At 35.6% G+C, this 18,325-nt stretch overlaps 1 protein-coding gene across 13 annotated transcripts in view; it reads left to right on the top strand.

Moving 5' to 3' along the window:
* The window catches only part of DOCK9 (dedicator of cytokinesis 9), a 390,530-nt gene that overhangs the window by 128,991 nt on the left and 243,214 nt on the right, over positions 1-18,325 (top strand). For 2 of the 13 annotated variants that reach the window (XM_074191950.1, XM_074191953.1), the window contains exon 1: positions 988-16,912. The exons of 9 other annotated variants lie outside the window; for them this stretch is intronic. In XM_074191950.1, the coding sequence (XP_074048051.1) occupies positions 16,751-16,912 (162 nt within the window). In that variant the 5' untranslated portion in view covers positions 988-16,750. Of the gene's footprint in view, positions 1-985; positions 16,913-18,325 lie in introns of those variants that run through there. 2 more of the 13 variants (XM_074191939.1, XM_074191941.1) reach the window with 2 other exon arrangements.

Here is an 18,325-nt window from a genome sequence, read left to right as displayed (position 1 = left end):
ACCCAAAAGACTGGTTATATTCTAAAAGTTCATTTGTAAACTGAGTTTTAGGAACTTGGAACATGTTTTACTGTAGTTGCAGTATTTAAATGGTGATTAGGTACTTGAGCCAGAACATTAAAAGTGTGTTCAAGCCTTCAGTGGAACAAGTGACTGTAGAAAGGGAAAGAGAACCATAGGGAAGAGAATAAAGAAGTTAATTGGGAGCCATCTGGGTACCTAAGTTCTCAGAATTTACAGGGGCAAGTGTTGTTATTATTCCCACTTTTTTTCAGCTCTTAACCTGTAGACTGGACTAGTGCAAAATTCTCTTTGCTACAGAATTTACTGCTGGTAAAATCTCCTGTTAAATTAGTCTTTTTATATATATATATATATATACAAAGATATGATAATGTCCCTTCTTTAATACTTCCCTTCTAGCCAAAGATAAAGGGGAAAAGAAATAAACATTTATATGATCTTGTGAGATAAGCCAAAAGGCTCTCTAAGTGAAGGCTCTCTGGATTTGGCTGGGGACCTATTGCATCCTGGTGCCTCCTTAACTTTGTTTTATCTTTTTTTTTTTAAAGATAAGATTCTTAATTAAATTACTTAAATAGAAATGATGGTGAGTCATACCTCCTTACCTTTTTCACTTATCTCACTACTTTCTTCCTGGTATATTGTGCTTCCATCCCATCTTTTTCTTCTTCCACATTTATTACTGCCTATTTGGAATTAGGAAGACCTGGATTCAAAATAGATTTCAGACACTTACAGGCAGATTGACCTTGGACAAATCACTTCATCTCTGTCTGCCTTAGTTTCTTCATCTTGAATAAGGATGATAATAGCTAACTCCCAGGATTCTGAAGATGAAAAATGATAATATTTGTAAAGTGCTTAGCCCAGTAATAGTAATAGTACATAGTAATTTATATGAAAAATGCATAGTAATTATATTATTTATATTATATATAGCATTTTATAAAGTATATTAATGATATAATATGTAAGATATATAATCATATGTAATTTATATTATAATTAATGAATTTCTACCTAACTCATGTAATTTCTTCAGGAAGATCTTATTTCTCTTCTTTTCCATCCTATCAGAAAAATTAACCTATTGATGGGTGAAGGAAAAGGAAAATCATATATTTTTGATTCACAGTTTCAAGACATAATAAGGACCCTTGTTAATTTTAAGACATAATAGCCATTGTTGGTTATTGAGCATCCTGAATGTGATCAGGAGTTCCCACCAAAACTCCACAAAATAACTGGAGTAAAATGGTAGGATGGGGAGTGGGACTTGACAATGAGTAGAGGTAGTGAAGGTAGATGGAGCCAGACAACTCTCTCTGTGACAGCCACCAGGTAATTTGGAGAGGGTCTGATGAAATTACTTCAGGGTGGATTAGGAATGAGAATGGAAGTTTGATCATTCTAACATAAGGTTTGCAAGTATTCTCTGCCTTTGTTTTTGCATCTTCTCTTGTCTAATGGGGATCCTGGAAAAACCCGGGTTTAACTTTTTTGAGGCAAGTATATGTTAGCCCACAGAAGATTCAAATGAGATCAATCAGTCAATCCATAAACATTTATTAAGTGCCAGACATTGTCTATACTAAACCCTGGGGGTACAGAAAGAGGCAAAAGACAATCCCTGACCCCTAGGAATTTAGAATCTGATGGAGGGAGACAATAGGCAAACAACTGTATTCAAAGCCAGCTATATAAATGATAAATATGAAATAAAGAACAGAAAAGAACTAATGGAGATTGGGGAAGGCTTCCTGTAGAAGGTGGGATTTTAGTTGGGACTTGAAGGATGCCAGAGAGGTCAGAGGTTAGAGCAAAGGAATAAGAGTATTTCAGGCTTGAGGACAGCTAGGGAGAATGCCTGGAGCAGGAGGTTGTAGTTTTTTGTTTGGGGCCAGTGGCAGAGGATGGACGAATACATGTTGGGAAATAATCCGTTCAGGTCCCTTCATGGTCGCCGGCGCAGCTAAATGGCACAGCGCAAAGAACTCCATGTGTGGAGTCAGCAAATCTAAATTCAGGTCTATCTAAGATACTTAATAGCTATATGACCCCGTGCAAGTCACTTAATCCCTATTTGCCTCAGTTCCTCATCTGTAAAATAGATGGAGAAGAAAATGGCCAACCACTCTAGGATTACCAAGAAGATCCTATGGACAAAAGTCCATGAGATCACGTAGACTCAAATACAACTGAACAACAAGAAGGGGAAATGGTTAGGAAGGTAGGAGCCATCTAGGTTATGAAGGGTTTTGAAAGTCAGAGCATTTTGTATTTGCTCTTGGAGGCAAATACGGAAGCAATTGGAGTTTTTTGAGGAGGGGATAGGTGATATAAGCAGACTTGTGCTTTAGGAAAATCAACTTATTGACTGAAGGGAGGTTGGTTTGGAATAGGGAGAGACTTGAGGCAGGCAGACCCACCAGTAGACCAGGCATGAGAGCATGAGGACCTGCACTAGATCTTATTATCCTCTGATATTCAGTCAGCCCTTCATTGAAATCAAGATTCTGCCAGACAGGTACTTGGAATATGTTACCTGAGATCTCCGCCTGGCATAGTGTTGGAGCTGGAGCTGGAGCTGGCTAGAATTGCTCAGTTCCATTTTCATATCAAATACTGATAAGTTTTGTGACACCAAGTCTGAGCCCCCAATTTCCTTATCTGTAATTGAATAGTGTTTTTCTCAAAGGCATGTGAGGTTTAAATGAGAAAAATGTATATAAAATACTTTACAAACAGTTAAGCATCATATAAATGTAAGCAATTCATATTTTTATCTGAATTGAGCTTCCTATTCATTCTCCATTTGTTTTGCCTAATCCTAGGAAGATGGGAAAGGAGCTGTATTTGACTGTCATTAAAAAAAAAACTCCTAGTTGGCTAGTGATGATTACAGAAAAGATTGGAAGTTGACCTCCTTTAATAACCAGCTGTAATTTGCTGAAAATAGAGGCTGTGACTCAGGAATTAGTTGAATTTAATCCTATAAAATTGTGCATCTCTCAGTGAATGTATGCAATTAATCCACTAGATGGAGCAAGTAGTTTAAGCATGTTTTATAAGTAGCAGATTTTAAAATGTCTTATATTTCATTTGGAAAGATGATTATTTTTTAAAATTCAAAATGGATTTAACAAATGTTTATTATACACCAGTGATGTGTGCAAAACTCTGAGAGGGCTACTTAGACAGAAATGACACCCCTTTTCTTCCACTACTTTAAAGGAACTCACGATCTGAAGTAGAGGAAGACATAGACATTGATAATTGAGAAACAAAGGTGAGTGAGATAAGTGCAAAGCTGTAATAAGAAAAATGCTAGACAATACAATAGGAACTAGAGGCTGGAGATAACATTCTCATTTGCCATCATCTTTCATTTTACATTTCATTGAGCATTCATGCTACAGTTATTTTTTTTTTTTTTTAGATTTTTTCTTTTTGCAAGGCAAATGGGGTTAAGTGGCTTGCCCAAGGCCACATGGCTAGGTAATTATTAAGTGTCTGAGACTGGATTTGAACCCAGGTACTCCTGACTCCAGGGCCAGTGCTTTATCCACTGCGCCACCTAGCCGCCCCACTGCGCCACCTAGCCGCCCCCATTCTACAGTTATTTAAGAATATTACTACTTGAAATAAATACCTATGTTAAGTACTATGTCAGATATAGAGTAAAAACTTGGGACTGACTGAGTTCTGGTTTTGATTCCCATTGATTACTTGTGGGACCTTGGGAAAATTACTTAGCCTTTTATATTCCTTAATTTCCTCATGTATAAAATGAGGAATGATACATTGACCTACATAATTACTTAAGATCTCTTCTAGCTCTTAAATTCTATTGTCTTATGATATCATGACATTTTTTTTTTTATCTTCCAGGAGTTTATAAATCAGTAAGGGGTATGCCATTTAAAAAGTCAGTTTCTGAGTAACATAATCATTTTATTAATAAGGCTAACATGTTTATTAATAAAGATCTCAAATGCCTCAAGGCTCATAGTTTTTATACCCTTAGAAGAATAAGTATTCCTGAGGGTGAGAATAAACTCTGATTGGTTAATAATTAATGAGAAAATGAATATTACAATGAGATTTTGGTTATATCCCAATGAGGGTCATGGAGATAAGTGTCTTGGATTCCCCAAGTCTTGGTAAAAGGGATGTATCAATTTCTTTATCACTTGTTTGACAAAAGAGAAAAATCCACATTCTCAGACTTGAGTAAAATAATTTTTGCCCAAGATTTCCCACATTGGTTGAATTCTGTATGAGGAAGTAGAAAGGGGAAAAACCTTGGTCCTGTTTCAAAAAATTAGCTATTAATATAGAGAGAAATAATTCTTTTTCTCAAGGGAAAAAGACATTCACACACAGACGCATACATTTATATCTGTTTGTGTGTGTGTGTGTGTGTGTGTGTGCGCATGTACACACATACACAAATAATTAAAGGTTTTTCTAAATCTTTTTGAGAGCATTGTGGCCTAGTGGATAAAATACTGGACTTGAAAATAGAAAGATTTGAGTTTTAATTGTATCTTAGAAGCTCTTTATGACTAGTTGGTGTTACTGTAGACAGCTCACTTAATCTCTATCAGTCTTAGTAGTAGTATCCTTACCTGTAAAATGGGAATAATAACGATATTTTTCTCATCAGGGGTTAAGATATGTGTATATATGTGTGTATATGTATATATATATATATACATATAATTTGTGTGTGTGTATTTTGTTAACTTTAAAACACTATATAAATGTCAGTTAATATTGTTGTGAGGATCAAATGAAAGAATATACATAAAAAACTTCACAAAAACCTTTTTTTGAAGCACTGTTATTACTTAATAGATTGCTCTCATGGAAAACACATTTTTACTATGACTGGCTGGAATCTGTAAGTATGGAATAGAAATTTTGTCTCTAAGATTAAATGGATCCTGCCAAGAAAGATGTGTGACCCCCTATACTTATTAGCCCCTTTTTCTAACTGAACCATCCAACCTCTGTTATAATTTTATTGCTCATCAGAGAATTGCCTCCATATTCTTTTAGTCCTGCTTGCTATGTATCTGAGCATTGCAGGATGTGTCTGTTTTTGAACTCTAATAAAGAAGGAGTTGTAGTTTAACCTGGTTTCTGGGACGTCTTAGAGTCTTGGCTTCTGCTACTGAGCATTTAATAAAGCAGATTACCATTTTCATTTTTCTTCTGAATCAGGCTCCCTGTGGGAATGGGTAATTTGCGTGTTTCTAATTTCTGATGATTTTAATGAAATATGTGTCTGCCAAGTAAAAGCTTTTTTGTCAATTGAAATTTTTGTTGACTGCCAAGTATACAGGAGAAAGATAAATGAGACTATAATACATGGAAATAGGTTGAATCTATCCAGAATATATAATAAGTTTTTTTAAGGAAATTAACCAGGTTTGATATCATTAATTGGAAAAAAAACCCAATTCTTCCTAAAGTATTTTTTTAATAGTGATATGTTTGGTTGTAGATCATCAATCATGTTCATGATAAGATTCTGGAACTTATTTGAAAATGATCATACTATCTGGGCTCAGATAAGATGTATTCTTAGAACTGGAAGGGACAAAAACTTCTCACTTCACAAATGAGAAACTGAGGGTATATAGTTTGCCTAAAGGAATATATAGATTGTAATTTGAACATAGTCTTCTACCCCAAAATCAGTATGCTTGTCTGACAACTCATAGTAACTGGATCAGAGCAAGAATCTACTCTATTTTCCCCCATGAGTTACTGGACAACTTTTCTCCAAGATTGATGAAGCGGGGGGGGGGGGCTGGACAGATTATTGTAGAATATAGTAACAAATCATTTTGTCTCTCCAGGTGGCTATTATCACCTATTGAATTTACTCATTTGTCCCGGTCAGAGAGACCTTGTTTTATCTCTTCTTGCCTGAACAGTGAAGAACTCTTGTAGGGCAGCAATGAATCAAAGAATTTCCTGAGCAGGTTCATTAATTAAGGCTAATTTTTGCTATTAAGGAGGGAAGATTATAGAGGCAGTAATAATAAGACTGCTATTATCAAAAAGATGTGGTTTCAGCTTCCCATTCCAATCCTTACTAGTTGTGTCTATGGACAACTTGCTTACCATTTAGTATCTTAATCCATTTGGTCTTTTCTAGTAAAGAAACCAAAAATGTCTATCTCAAAAGAGTTTACTATGAGAAAAGTATCTTGTTAACTCTAAAAACACCATGTCAGTGAGCTACTCTTAACTGTTGGGATATTGAATAAGTTCTGAAACAGGTATTGAAAATGGGGATTTTACACACATTATTTAAAAACTATCTATCATATCCTAATTTTGAGAAATGGCAGTTTAAAACTGACAGGTTTCCTGCAAAATTTTCTTGGGTTCCCTTACCACTTGGAACTTCCTGATTAGGATTAGAACCCAAAGAGAGACTATGAAAGCATTTTCCAAAATATTTTCCCTGATCCTTGGGAGAATTTTGGTGCTAGTTATATTTTTCTAACATTATATTGAAAATTAAATGTGTGTAGTAAGTACTCATATGTTATTTTTTTCCCTATATGAAAATAGGTTTAATTTCTTCACTTTTGTTCCGGAGTTTGCCCAGGGATAGCTAGGTGGCACATTTGGATAGAGTACTGGTCCTGAAATCAAGAAGATTCATCTTCTTGAGTTCAAATCTGGCTTGATATTTACTGGCTGTGTGACCCTGAATAAGCCATTTAAGCCATTTACTTTGGTTCCTCATCTGTAAAATAGTTAGAGAGGGAAATGGCAATCCATTTCTAGTTTTTTTTTTGCCAAGAAAACCCCAAATGGGGTCATAAAGAGTTGTACACAATTGAAATGAATGGACAACAATTCCATTCACCAGGCCCAGCAATTAGGGGATCTTTAAGCATGCTTCCAAGTTCAGAAATGATTCTTGACAAAATTCATTTGGGAAACTCTGCCCTAGAATTATGGAAATAACCTCTTATTGAACATTTTCTTGTTTATTTTCTGACTCTTAGACTAGATCTGAACATGGTCCAATACTTTTGAATAAGATTTTTGAAAAAATAAGACTTCAAAAAACAGCAACAATCTATTTTTTCTCTTTCCCACTCCCTTCCACTGGTAAAAAAGAAAAATTAAATTATTATAATAAACATGTATAGCCACAATTAATTCTCGCATAAGATCTTTTAAAAATAAATAAGATCTTCTTAAAAATAAAAATATTATCTCCTTCCCACTTCTACCAAAAAAGAAAAATCAAATTATTATGGCATAATATGCATAGTCAGAACTAATTCTCATATCAAGTAAGATTTTTAAATCTAAGTAATGGTGTCAGAGTGCCAATAGAACTCCAAGACCATGTAATTCTCACATCCATTATTTTCACATCTGTGTGATAGTGTCAGAGTGCCATTAGAATTCCAAACTTCAATCAAAGCTTTTTTTTCTTCTTCTCAGATTTCTGAATTTTTAAAGCTGTAAATGCCAGAGAAAGATAGTGGTCTAATGAATAAAAGCGCTGAACTTTCAGTCAAGAAGAACCTTGGTCAATCTATCAATCATTAAATATCGACTGCAGACCTATTATGTGTCAGGCACAATTCCTGCCTTCAAAGAGCTTACAATCCATTATGGTGCACATTTTCTAGCTTTGTGACCCTCAGGCAAGTTATTTAACCTCTCTAAATCCTAGTTTCCTTTCTTGTTATGGTGGGTTACCTCAGAGAGCTGATGTGAGAATCAAATGAGATAATGCAGACAAAGACCATGAATACCTATTATTTATTATTATTATTATTATTATTATATAATTCTCTTCGCTTCAATGAGTTATTTCTTCATCACCTGTAAAAATCTATGAAAATCCTCCTTCCACTTTTTCTTCATGACTTTGAGGCAGTTTTCTGTTTTCAAAAGGTATAAACCAGAGGAGTTCAGATTCTGGAAAGTCCTGCTAAACCAGATACACTTTGATTGCTACCCTGTTTTTGTACTGTATGCTTCTTATCTGAAGCTGTCACTGGGATGGTACAGCAGCCTTCACTGTGATGGGTGGAGGGAAAACTCAAATAGATAAAATCCTAAATCCTTAAAGTAATTGAAGGCTCTCTGGGTGATCGTTGTTTGGCTTCATAGCACATTTTTTCCTAAAAGTTGCTGCCCCAAATCCTTCCATGGTTCAAATGTTGCAGATGGCTTATATTCAATGTAATTTGAAAAAATAAATCTCCACTCTTTTTTTTCTCCTCTCAATTCTTAATATATCTTTGATATAAACTGTTTTAGTGTTCAAGTCAAAAGCTCAACTACTGGCAGAAAAGAAAAATCTGCAAGACAAGTTTCCTTGAATGAAGAGGAATGGCTAGCTCTAACCACAGACCTCAAACCTTGCCTAATGTAACACATGATTCAAGGTTATTGGCCTGATAGAAGGTTTCCCATAAATATCCAGGAAATTTAAAGTCGAGTAACTCTAGTTAGACCCTGATGGAAAAGTCATTTTTACCATTTCCTTATTTTCCCTTTCTTTGCCATACATGAAACCAGTAGACACTTGAGGGAATTGAAATGAAGAAGATAGACATTTTGCCTGTGATGTTACTTTAACCCTTGTGAAGAAACATTGACAGTATTTGAAATACAAGAAGTTTTCTTAAGTCATGGCTTCCTTTGTTAAGAACTTTTTCACTTAACCTCACCACATCCCGTTAAAACTCTTGCGGACTTATGACTGAAAAAAAATTTTAAAAAATCCATATTACTTAAAAATCTGGGTCCTTCAGTTCAATAGTCCCTAACTTTAAGACTGTATTTGAGACCTAGTTTTATGCAATTTCTTCATGTCAGTCTTTGAGATGAAAAAAAAATCAAATTTTGGATAATCTTTTTTAATGGGGGGAGTACCTACATTTCATAAGCAAAACATAATTGAAAAATAACTTTTTATATTTTTTGGACCAATTTCATTGATTGCTTGTGCTCTCTAATGTGTATAATATATATATTATATATATACACACACACACATATATAAATGAGTATATATCTTACTCATTCGGGCTATTTTTCAAAATCATGCAAGTGCTGAAATTCACCTTTTAGTTTTTGGGGGGTTTTTATTGCAAGGCAATGGGATTCAGTGACTTGTCCGAGGTCATCAGCTAGGTAATTATTAAGGGTCTAAGATCGCATTTGAACTCAGATGCTCCTGACTTCAGGGCTAGTGCTCTATTCACTGTACCACTTAGCTGCCCCACCTTTTAGTTTTGAAAATAATTTGCTTTTGGGTTGGCTAGGTTGTGCAATGGATAGAGCACCAGCCCTGGAGTCAGGAATACCTACCCGAGTTCAAATCTGGCCTCAGACCCTTAATAATTACCTAGTTGTGTGACCTTGGGCAAGCCACTTAACCCCATTGCTTTGCAAAAACCTTTAAAAAAAGGAAAAATTTTGCTTTTATTGTTTATTCTTGCAGGATGTTTATAATCCTATAAAATATTGTTTATTTTTCCCTTTTGTTTGTTTCTAAATATATCTTGCAGTAGTGGATTAATGTGTCTATCTAAGGAAGAAATTCTTAACCAGGGTGTGGGAGTAGAGAAGGTGATACCTGTGAATGTATTTTTAAAAATTATTTTGATTACTATTTTAATGTATTTCCTTTCCTCTGTAGCACTATTTTATTTTTCCCTTTAAAAATACTATTTTGAGAAGAGTTGCATAGAAAATAGATTGCCAAAGAGATCTGTGATATAAAATGACCCCCCAAAGGTTAAAAACCTGTGGTCTAAAGAATTTATGATGTTACTTATATGTCTGACACGATAATAGGAAAGTATAATCCTAAAAATAGAAACTGCAATTAGGAAATGTTATACTTAAGAGTTGGAATCTCGATGTTAGTCTGAAAATAATTGTTTGTATTTTAACAAAGCTGTACAAAAATTATTGCTTTTTAAAAAATTGTGGCATTTACTGGAAATTCAGAGACCCTGAAAAAACTAATAGAATTTTGTTCCTCAGTTGACATTGGGATATCTAAGATATCAGATGAGGAGGTTTTCAGTTGCCCTCTGTAAATTGAATTTTCTTACAAGAGTAGGTCAAAAGAAGTCAATTCTACCAATTTTTTTTTTTTTAGGTTTTTGCAAGGCAAATGGGGTTAAGTGGCTTGCCAAGGCCACCCAGCTAGGTAATTTATTAAGTGTCTGAGACCAGATTTGAACCCAGGTACTCCTGACTCCAGGGCCAGTGCGTTATCCACTGCGCCACCTAGCCTCCCCAAAAGAAGTCAATTCTAAATTTGATTTTGTTTTGTCATTAATTTCTTTTGCCCCCCCCAACTATTTAATACTTTATTTAGATCTAGGCTCTTGGCTCTCTTAGTATTTACCCAGCCTTATTTTGGGGGGTCTTAAATTTCCCTTACTGACTAGCTAATTTCAGTTCAACATATATTTTACCTACCCGGTACAGCAATTCAATTTGACCAGAATTACTTGAATTGATGGGACAACTAGGAGGCATAGTAGATAAAAAACTATACCTAAAAGTGAGGGGCCAGGAAGATTCATCTTACTGAGTTCAAATCTGGCCTCAGACACTTACTAGCTATGTGACCTCCAGGTAAGTCCCTCAATCCTGTTTGCCTCAGTTTCCTCATCTGTAAAGTGAGCCGGAGAAGGAAATGAGAAATCATTATCTTTGCTGAGAAAATGCCGAATGGGATCACCAAGAGTCAGACACAGTTGGAAAAACAATTGAATAGAAACTGGTGAAAGGACATTGCATATAGAGGGGACACAAAAGCAGGATGATAATTGACTAGGAAGAAGAAAACAAATTTTTGATTTGCCTAGAGTATAGTCCTATCAAGGGAGACAGAATAGAGAAGTGAGTTGAAGCCAGATTGCAGAGGGTTTTGAATTCTACATTAAGGAATTGGTTTTTATCTTGCATTCATTTAAGCTTTTTTTTGAGCCACAAAATGCTTTAGAAAATTAATTTGTTGTGTAGGATACAAGAGAAGAGTAACTGCTCTAAGGATTTCACAGTCATGGCATTCACACCCAGGTGTGGAATGATAAAAGACCTGGATTACAGTAGTGGGGAAAAAAGAGTTGAATGCAAAAAAGGAATATGAAAGAATAATCAATAGATCTGGATATTAAGAGAGTCAGTGTGCAACAGAGAACACTAAAACTTTGAGGCTGAGTGCATAGGAAAATTGTGGTGTCAACTAACAGAAATGAGGGAGTCTTGGGAAACTGGATTTTTGTGGGGGAGAGAAAGATGAACTTACTGTGTTTCCCCATGTATAAGACGCACCTTAATTTTGGGGGCCTGAAATCTGAAAAAAAATTATTTCATAAAGTTATTGAACTCAAATTTTATTCATCACGAAATTCTGCTCATAGCTTTCAAGCATCTTTTGGGCAAGTCTGGGACATGGACGCATACTTAGTCTATTCCATTTTATGAACCTGAAGCACCAATTGTGTCCTCCTTTGAAGTCAGTCACTTGTTTTTCATCAGCAATTCTTCTTGCCTCCTGCTGGACATAGGAGTTTCACTTGCCCTTTGCTCTTCAATCCATCTCTATCAGGCATTTTGCTGTCTTGCCTTTCCTGACCTTCTTCTGCCAGGGTATTTTCAATTGAGTTTCTTCTTCCCGGAGACAATCTTGGATTGTTTTCTCAGTTGGAGGAAGATCAAACTGACATTCAGCAGCACGATTTCCATTCACTTTTGCTAACTGGATGACTTTGAACTTGAATTTAGCACTGTATAAAATCATTTCTGGGCCATATCTGGGCAGAACATGGCAAAAATGTAACCTAACGTACTGTTAACAAATGTGAAGCAATGAGCACAAAGACAACAAGTGCAGAAAATGCAGGAAATGGAAGTAAAAAAAATCTACAACCACTGTATAAGACACTTCCAGTGTTTAGACCCCAAATTTTTTGAAAAAGGATGTGTCTTATACACAGGGAAATTTGATAGTTTTGCTGTATGGATTTTGAGGATTAGCAGTTGTTCACAAATGAGGTCAAAATAATTTGGGTATTTTCTTTATGGAGGTGAAAGTTGAGGGTATGGGAGTAAATGAGATGTGTTAACAGAGAGACATGTAGTGCATAATTTTACTATATAGAGTTTGTTAGAGTTCTCACTTGATATGAAAGAACTAAGTATAGTTTTGAGATCTCTTTGTTATCTGGCTTGTTGGTCTACTCCAACCCTCAGCACTTCAGTATCTGACTCTTTCACAAGCTGCCAACTTCCCTTATAAGCACCTTAGTCTCAAAATGCCATATGGTTTTATTTATACAATTAAAGACACAGAATTGACTTACCTTTGAGCCTATAGTCTGGCCACTTTGTCCTTCAGTTAGCTAACCTTCCTAACAAGGATCAATATTATGCCTGTGATCTATAGTCCTCCTTAGTATTGGGGTCCAGTAAGAATGAAATCTAGCATTCACTCTTCAACTTTGACGTTCTGTATCTTATGGTTCTTTCAACAGCATAAATCTGCTGTTTTAAACATCATTGCCTTAGTCTTACCCTTTCACACAAGAGATTTCTTCAGGTGCCTATAAGAATGTTGATTTCTGTACCACTCAATTACCTCTCTGTTTTCCACTATGAGTTGACTCACATGTGTGTTCATGGCTGTTTATCTCCTCCCTACTCAAGTGCTTGAATAGTATGCTACCTGCCTTTGTCAACGTAGTGCACTGAATTATTTGGAATTTGGATAGTAATCCCCATTCTGTTTTTCTTCCTCCCCATCTTCCCCTGGGATTTCTAGCCAAGTTATATAAATCTCCCTGGGCTGTTTCTTGGACATCTTCCAGAGGGGTGGAGTAAGTGTGGTTCCTTATAACTCAGAGGGAGAGCATACCTTATTTCATAAGAAATTCTTATTAGCTTAAGTTCTATATTATCCATTGTATATGTAATGTAAAAGAAAATGTCAAAGCCAAATATAGATTTTGTATTATGCATTTCATTATTTCAGTCATTTATGTGGTTAAACCACTTTCTTGATCTGCTTTTTCACCTTACTTTTTATGGCAGTGTATTTTGTACAGGTCTACTGAAGACCAGCAATTTGTAAACTTGTAATCAACAAAAAAGGAAAAAATAATCAGTTTTGTTATTTGATGAATTTATAGTCTTATCTTGTTGATAAAGATGATGGATATGAATGGAATGGAATGAATTTATATCCATCAGATTTTGTTAGATTGGAAAATTCTGACACAATTATTAAAAATGCTTATTTAAGAGTTTGTAGGAAACTTCCATTTTTCCTTTTTGAGGCTTGTTGTGAAATCTTTGCATTCTTCTCTCTTTATTCTCTGAATAGAGGCAAATGAATTCAGATTTTGGATTTTTTTTTTAATCTAATAGTGCATTTTTATCTAGTGGAATAAACATTTACTAAACATCTACCGAGTTTCATGACTTTTCTTCTGCCAGTGCTGGCTACTGCTTTTTATTCATTTCATTCATTCATTATTCAATAAATATTTACTGAACTATTTTTTTTTAACATTCAAAGTACTATATTAGGCACCACAGGGGATGCAGTGATGAATAAGACATAGCCTTCATTCTTGGGAGTTTACAATCTAGTAGGAAGGGGTAAGACAAGTACAAAATAACTCCAAGTAGGTAGAATGTGGTGGAAACTATAAATGACCCTTTGTATAAAGGGCACAGAGTGTCCAGAGGAGAAGATCATGTATGCTTGGATAGATCACAAGGTGGTATTTGAGTTAGTTTCTGAAGGATAGATAGTATTTTCGTAGCTGGATATTTTTATAGTATTAAAATCCTGATTCTGCGGGTCATGTAGGTTCACAGCTCTGGGCCTGGGTTTGGTAATCCGGGATACTTTTTCTTTTCTTCCTTCTAAGTCTCATTTGAGCCTCTGAATTTCCTGATGTCCAAACTCGGGTATCAACTGAAACTTCATAGCTCTGCTAAAACAGTCACCTTCATGATGAAATGCTGTAGTCATTCATTCTCTGAATGTCATTATATATGTGCCAGGATTTTCCATTACTGAGCTCTTTTGTAGCTCTTAAAGATTCTTGGAAGAAAAAAATGTGCAAGAGAGAAAAGGAGTTTTATTTTACTTTTTTTGGGAGGGAGATGGCCTGAACTAAACTAACCCTTAAAGACACTAATAAAAATCGCTTTGGTTATTATACTTGGGATGTTTGTAGTATTACTATAAATCAGTTTCCATTATCAGCTTATCTGTTGCTTGCTTCAAGGATCTGCATTTTCAGCAGTGTGAGCTTGCCTCTACTCATAGGTATCTCAACCCCAAGGTATACTGGGGGGAGGGGCGGGGATCATGCAAATTCATCCTAGTCTTAGCATGAGATTCCCTTCTTGGCAACAAAATAAATTTTTATTCTTGATAATCCTAATTGCTAGTGCTTTTCACCTCCCCCACCAAATTAACTTGTATTCAATACTTTGCAAATACTTGTACATACTTTTGAATTTAGAGATTTTGTTCCCTTATAGAACATAAACCCTGAGAAGATAGGGAGGAAAAGTTTCCTTTTAATTTTTTATGTCTGTATGTCTAGCACAATGTTGTTTCAGTTGTTTCAGTTATGTCTAACTCTTTTGTGACCCCCGTTTGAGCTTTCTTGGCAAAGATACTGTTTGTCATTATCTTCTTTGCCTCATTGTACAGATGAGAAAACTAAGGGCAGATTTGAACTCAGGCCTTCCTGACTATAGACCCTATGCTACCTAGCTAACTTGTTTGACATGCAGTAGGCACCAAATAAATACTTGCTGATTGATTGATATGTGACTTTTCATGTGATAATAGGTGTATTATAAGTATCTATTGATTAAGAAAGAATAAAATAGCCTAAAGCTCCTATGAATTTAATGTTTATAAAGTGAATTCTTATTTTATTGCATGTATCTTGTCATTTATATCCACATACATTGAAAAACAAAACATTTTGAGGCATGTTACTGTGTATAGAAAATATGTTTTGCTTGTTGATTGATCAACACATTAATGTACCCATTGTAATAACACATTCTGGTCCCCCATAGTCAGTCCATGGCTCATAGCCTGTGACACACTGCATTAATGATCTGCTGAGGGAGTTGTTTGTAGCCAAAACCTTTTATCACCTGGTGGTTAACCTTCTGGTGATGAGCATCCCTAGATGCAGTTGGTTCTCCAGCAACAGATAGCACCATTTCTTGTCAGACCTAGTATGGTAGGTTGTGCCAGAGCTTTCTTTATGCTGGTTTAAAAATTGGTATTGATGGCCACCCTGTGACAAAGCATCAGAGCAGGAATTTAGTGATGGTCCTTTATCACTATAATTCATCAGCTGCAGCTAGTGACTTTACAGCTGTGTATATCACAGCTTCAAGATGAAAACCATCTGTTGCATCAAGGAACAATTTCAGAACTGTCTTGGAAGAGCAATAATGTAGGGAAGAACAGGCTAAGGGGGGTGTGGGGTAAGTAGGGAGAGGCTCTCTTGCATATGTTTATCTTGGGCTTTGGTTGCCAGCTTTGCATTTTAAAGAAGTGGAATCTACTGTGAAGTAGTCAGCCTGGCTTGATATATTTGTAGTGAAGCACACTCTCCTTAGTCATTTTGGAAAGAATCATCCTACCGGGTAATGTCAAGGTCTTTGAGTTCAGTATTTCATGAAAGAGGAGCACTAGTGCACTAAATGAATACACAGAAAAAAGCTAGCCACAGGAACCAGGAAACTTAAGTGTGTTTAAATTTTCATCCTGAGCTGCTCTTTCAGAAGGTGGATGTTAAGATGAACTAGAGCATCATTCAGCCACATTCCGTTTTTCATTGTTTATTCATCAGAGATGAGAGAATCATTTTTGGTGGATGCAAACTTATTCACTGTTCTTCTGCAAAAGGGAGGTGTGAAGGGAGTCTAGATTGACGTGGTAATCTTCTGCTCCCATGTGGCTTGCTGTCAGCAAGCTGTTTTCCCATACAGGCAAAATGTTGCTCAAAGTGGGCTTCTATGTGTGTTTCCATAGCAGCAGTCATGTTAATGATTTTCTCATTTTAGGGACTTTTTTTTGTCTTTATAGCTTTATAATGCAGCATAAACCAACAAATAGCATATTTAGGTCAAAGAGAGAAAATGTTTGCTAATAGGAGTGCCAGGCTAAGCATTCTGGGAGGGTGATTTTCTTGCAGCCGGTGAAAATTCTTTGTGGTTCCCAGCAGCAATTTGCAGCAGGGTATCTCTCTGATACTACCCTTTCATTTTGGATGGACTCTGAGACTTAAAAATTCAAACCATCAGCATCCCAGCCATTTTTGGCAATCACGTGTCATTGCTACCTAAGAACAAATAAGAAAAAAAAAAGATTCCAATTAAAAATCTCCATTGGAGGAGGGGTGGATTTTAAGGGTTTCCATACAGCTGAGGTGTGTCATCTTGGTATTCTACGGCTCCTCCTGTTTCACACTCTGAGGCTGGATTTTTGTCAGTCTCTCCTTGGACGGAAGAGGATTTAGTGCAGCAGCTGATGCTTTCCTTCTGTTCAGATTTTGTTGAAGATGGTTCAGTGGGAGCTTATTCTTGAGGAATCCAGGAAGAAGAGATGGAGATGGATCAAGCAGTGATAGGAGTGTGAATTTTGACAAGGTTTGGGATGGGTTGCACTACTAGTGTGATTTTGTTTAAAGGCATCCGCACAGTTTTTGAAAGAAACTGTGCTTATATGTGCAAACAACAAGGAGAGAATAATGCCCTTGAATATACAGCACATATTTGGACAAAGGAAGATTCAGAACTCTTCATCTACTCCTCTCTGGTAAATAGTGAATTGCTTCATTAGCACATAGTTTAATAAATAAAGTGATCTTTATTCCTACAGTTAAATGTTTATTTTTACATATAGATATGCATGCAGGATTTATTAATATGGCTTTTAGTGGCCATAAGTTTAAATCATGTAACATACAATGTCACTCATTTGTGTATATCAGAGTGCTGCATTTTAGTCAAACAAGTGCATGTATGGATAGAAGTGCTGTTTCTATCTCTTAGTATGGAAATTAATCTGGAGTGGCTAATATAAAGATTTATAGACTGCTTAAAACTTCTTTCCAAAATGGTCCTCGAAAAATTGGTCAGTGAAAAAAATGGTCAGTGAAAATTCATTTATTTTATTTAGTGATTCGTGTATAACCCTTAAAATAGAAGTAGTGACTGTTAGTAGTGCTCTGAATTATTTAATCCTTCTACTTTTAAGCCTTTTTACTCCACTGAATTTTTTTCCCTCTCTTCCTAATAGCCTGTGGTCAAGGCTGGCTTTTTAGCCAAAAGGAGAATAGGAGTTAACTCTTTTGGAAAATATAGTGCTTATATACATATTTTAGTCTAACTATTTTTATCATTTCTATTTAATTGGGTTTCAGGAGGGACTCAGATGTTCTTTCTCCTGTCCCTATGTATTTAATCTAGCCTTAGGTAGCTGAGAAGGGAAAAGCATGTTTGGGGTGTGTCTCTTATTGGCTTTCTCACTTGGAGAGCATACCTAGGCAGGCTCCCTCCAAGTAGGATTTCATTTGTCATCTGTGTGTCTAATTGTCACAGTTCCTGCTAATATGATGGGGGAGGCTAATAAATGTCAACTAATAAATGTGAAAGTATTTGGGTGTGCCTGAGTCTCAATTCTTAGTCATTAAGTACAGGCATATATGGAAAAAGTAAATAAATTAAAATGGAAATATTTCTAACACATGAGTCTGGTTATTGGGTTCTGTAAAGGCAGTTTTAACATGTTAAGTGTACTTCTAGAAATCATTTGATATCAGGTTCATTTGGTGTGGTGGAGTTTCTTCATGATAGCCCTTAAAATTCTGTGAAAAAGCAAATTCTCACTTTAATGAAGGATAAATCATTTTAGAAAACATTATTTGAAGGCATAAAACCTAAGTGGAAAGACTGAGTGATTAATATTTTAAGCTCTGTGTAATGTATTTCACAATATACATTTAAGGATATTTTGTTTTCAAAGCTATAATGGCTTGAGAAAAATGACCTTCCTGTCTCTGAAGCTTTTTCAACATGGCACTAGGAAGTCATCTTTCTACTGATCTATACCATCATAATTGTATTCCTTCAGACATAGAGCATGCTTCCAGTTTTCTTGAAATTTCAAACAAAATGTATGCTTCTATTTTAGTGTTATATTTATCTTCCTGCTTTCAAAGCACATTTT

Source organism: Macrotis lagotis, chromosome 6 (assembly GCF_037893015.1).
Source record: "Macrotis lagotis isolate mMagLag1 chromosome 6, bilby.v1.9.chrom.fasta, whole genome shotgun sequence".
NCBI lineage: Eukaryota > Metazoa > Chordata > Mammalia > Peramelemorphia > Peramelidae > Macrotis > Macrotis lagotis.
This window is presented reverse-complemented; position numbering and strand designations above follow the sequence as displayed.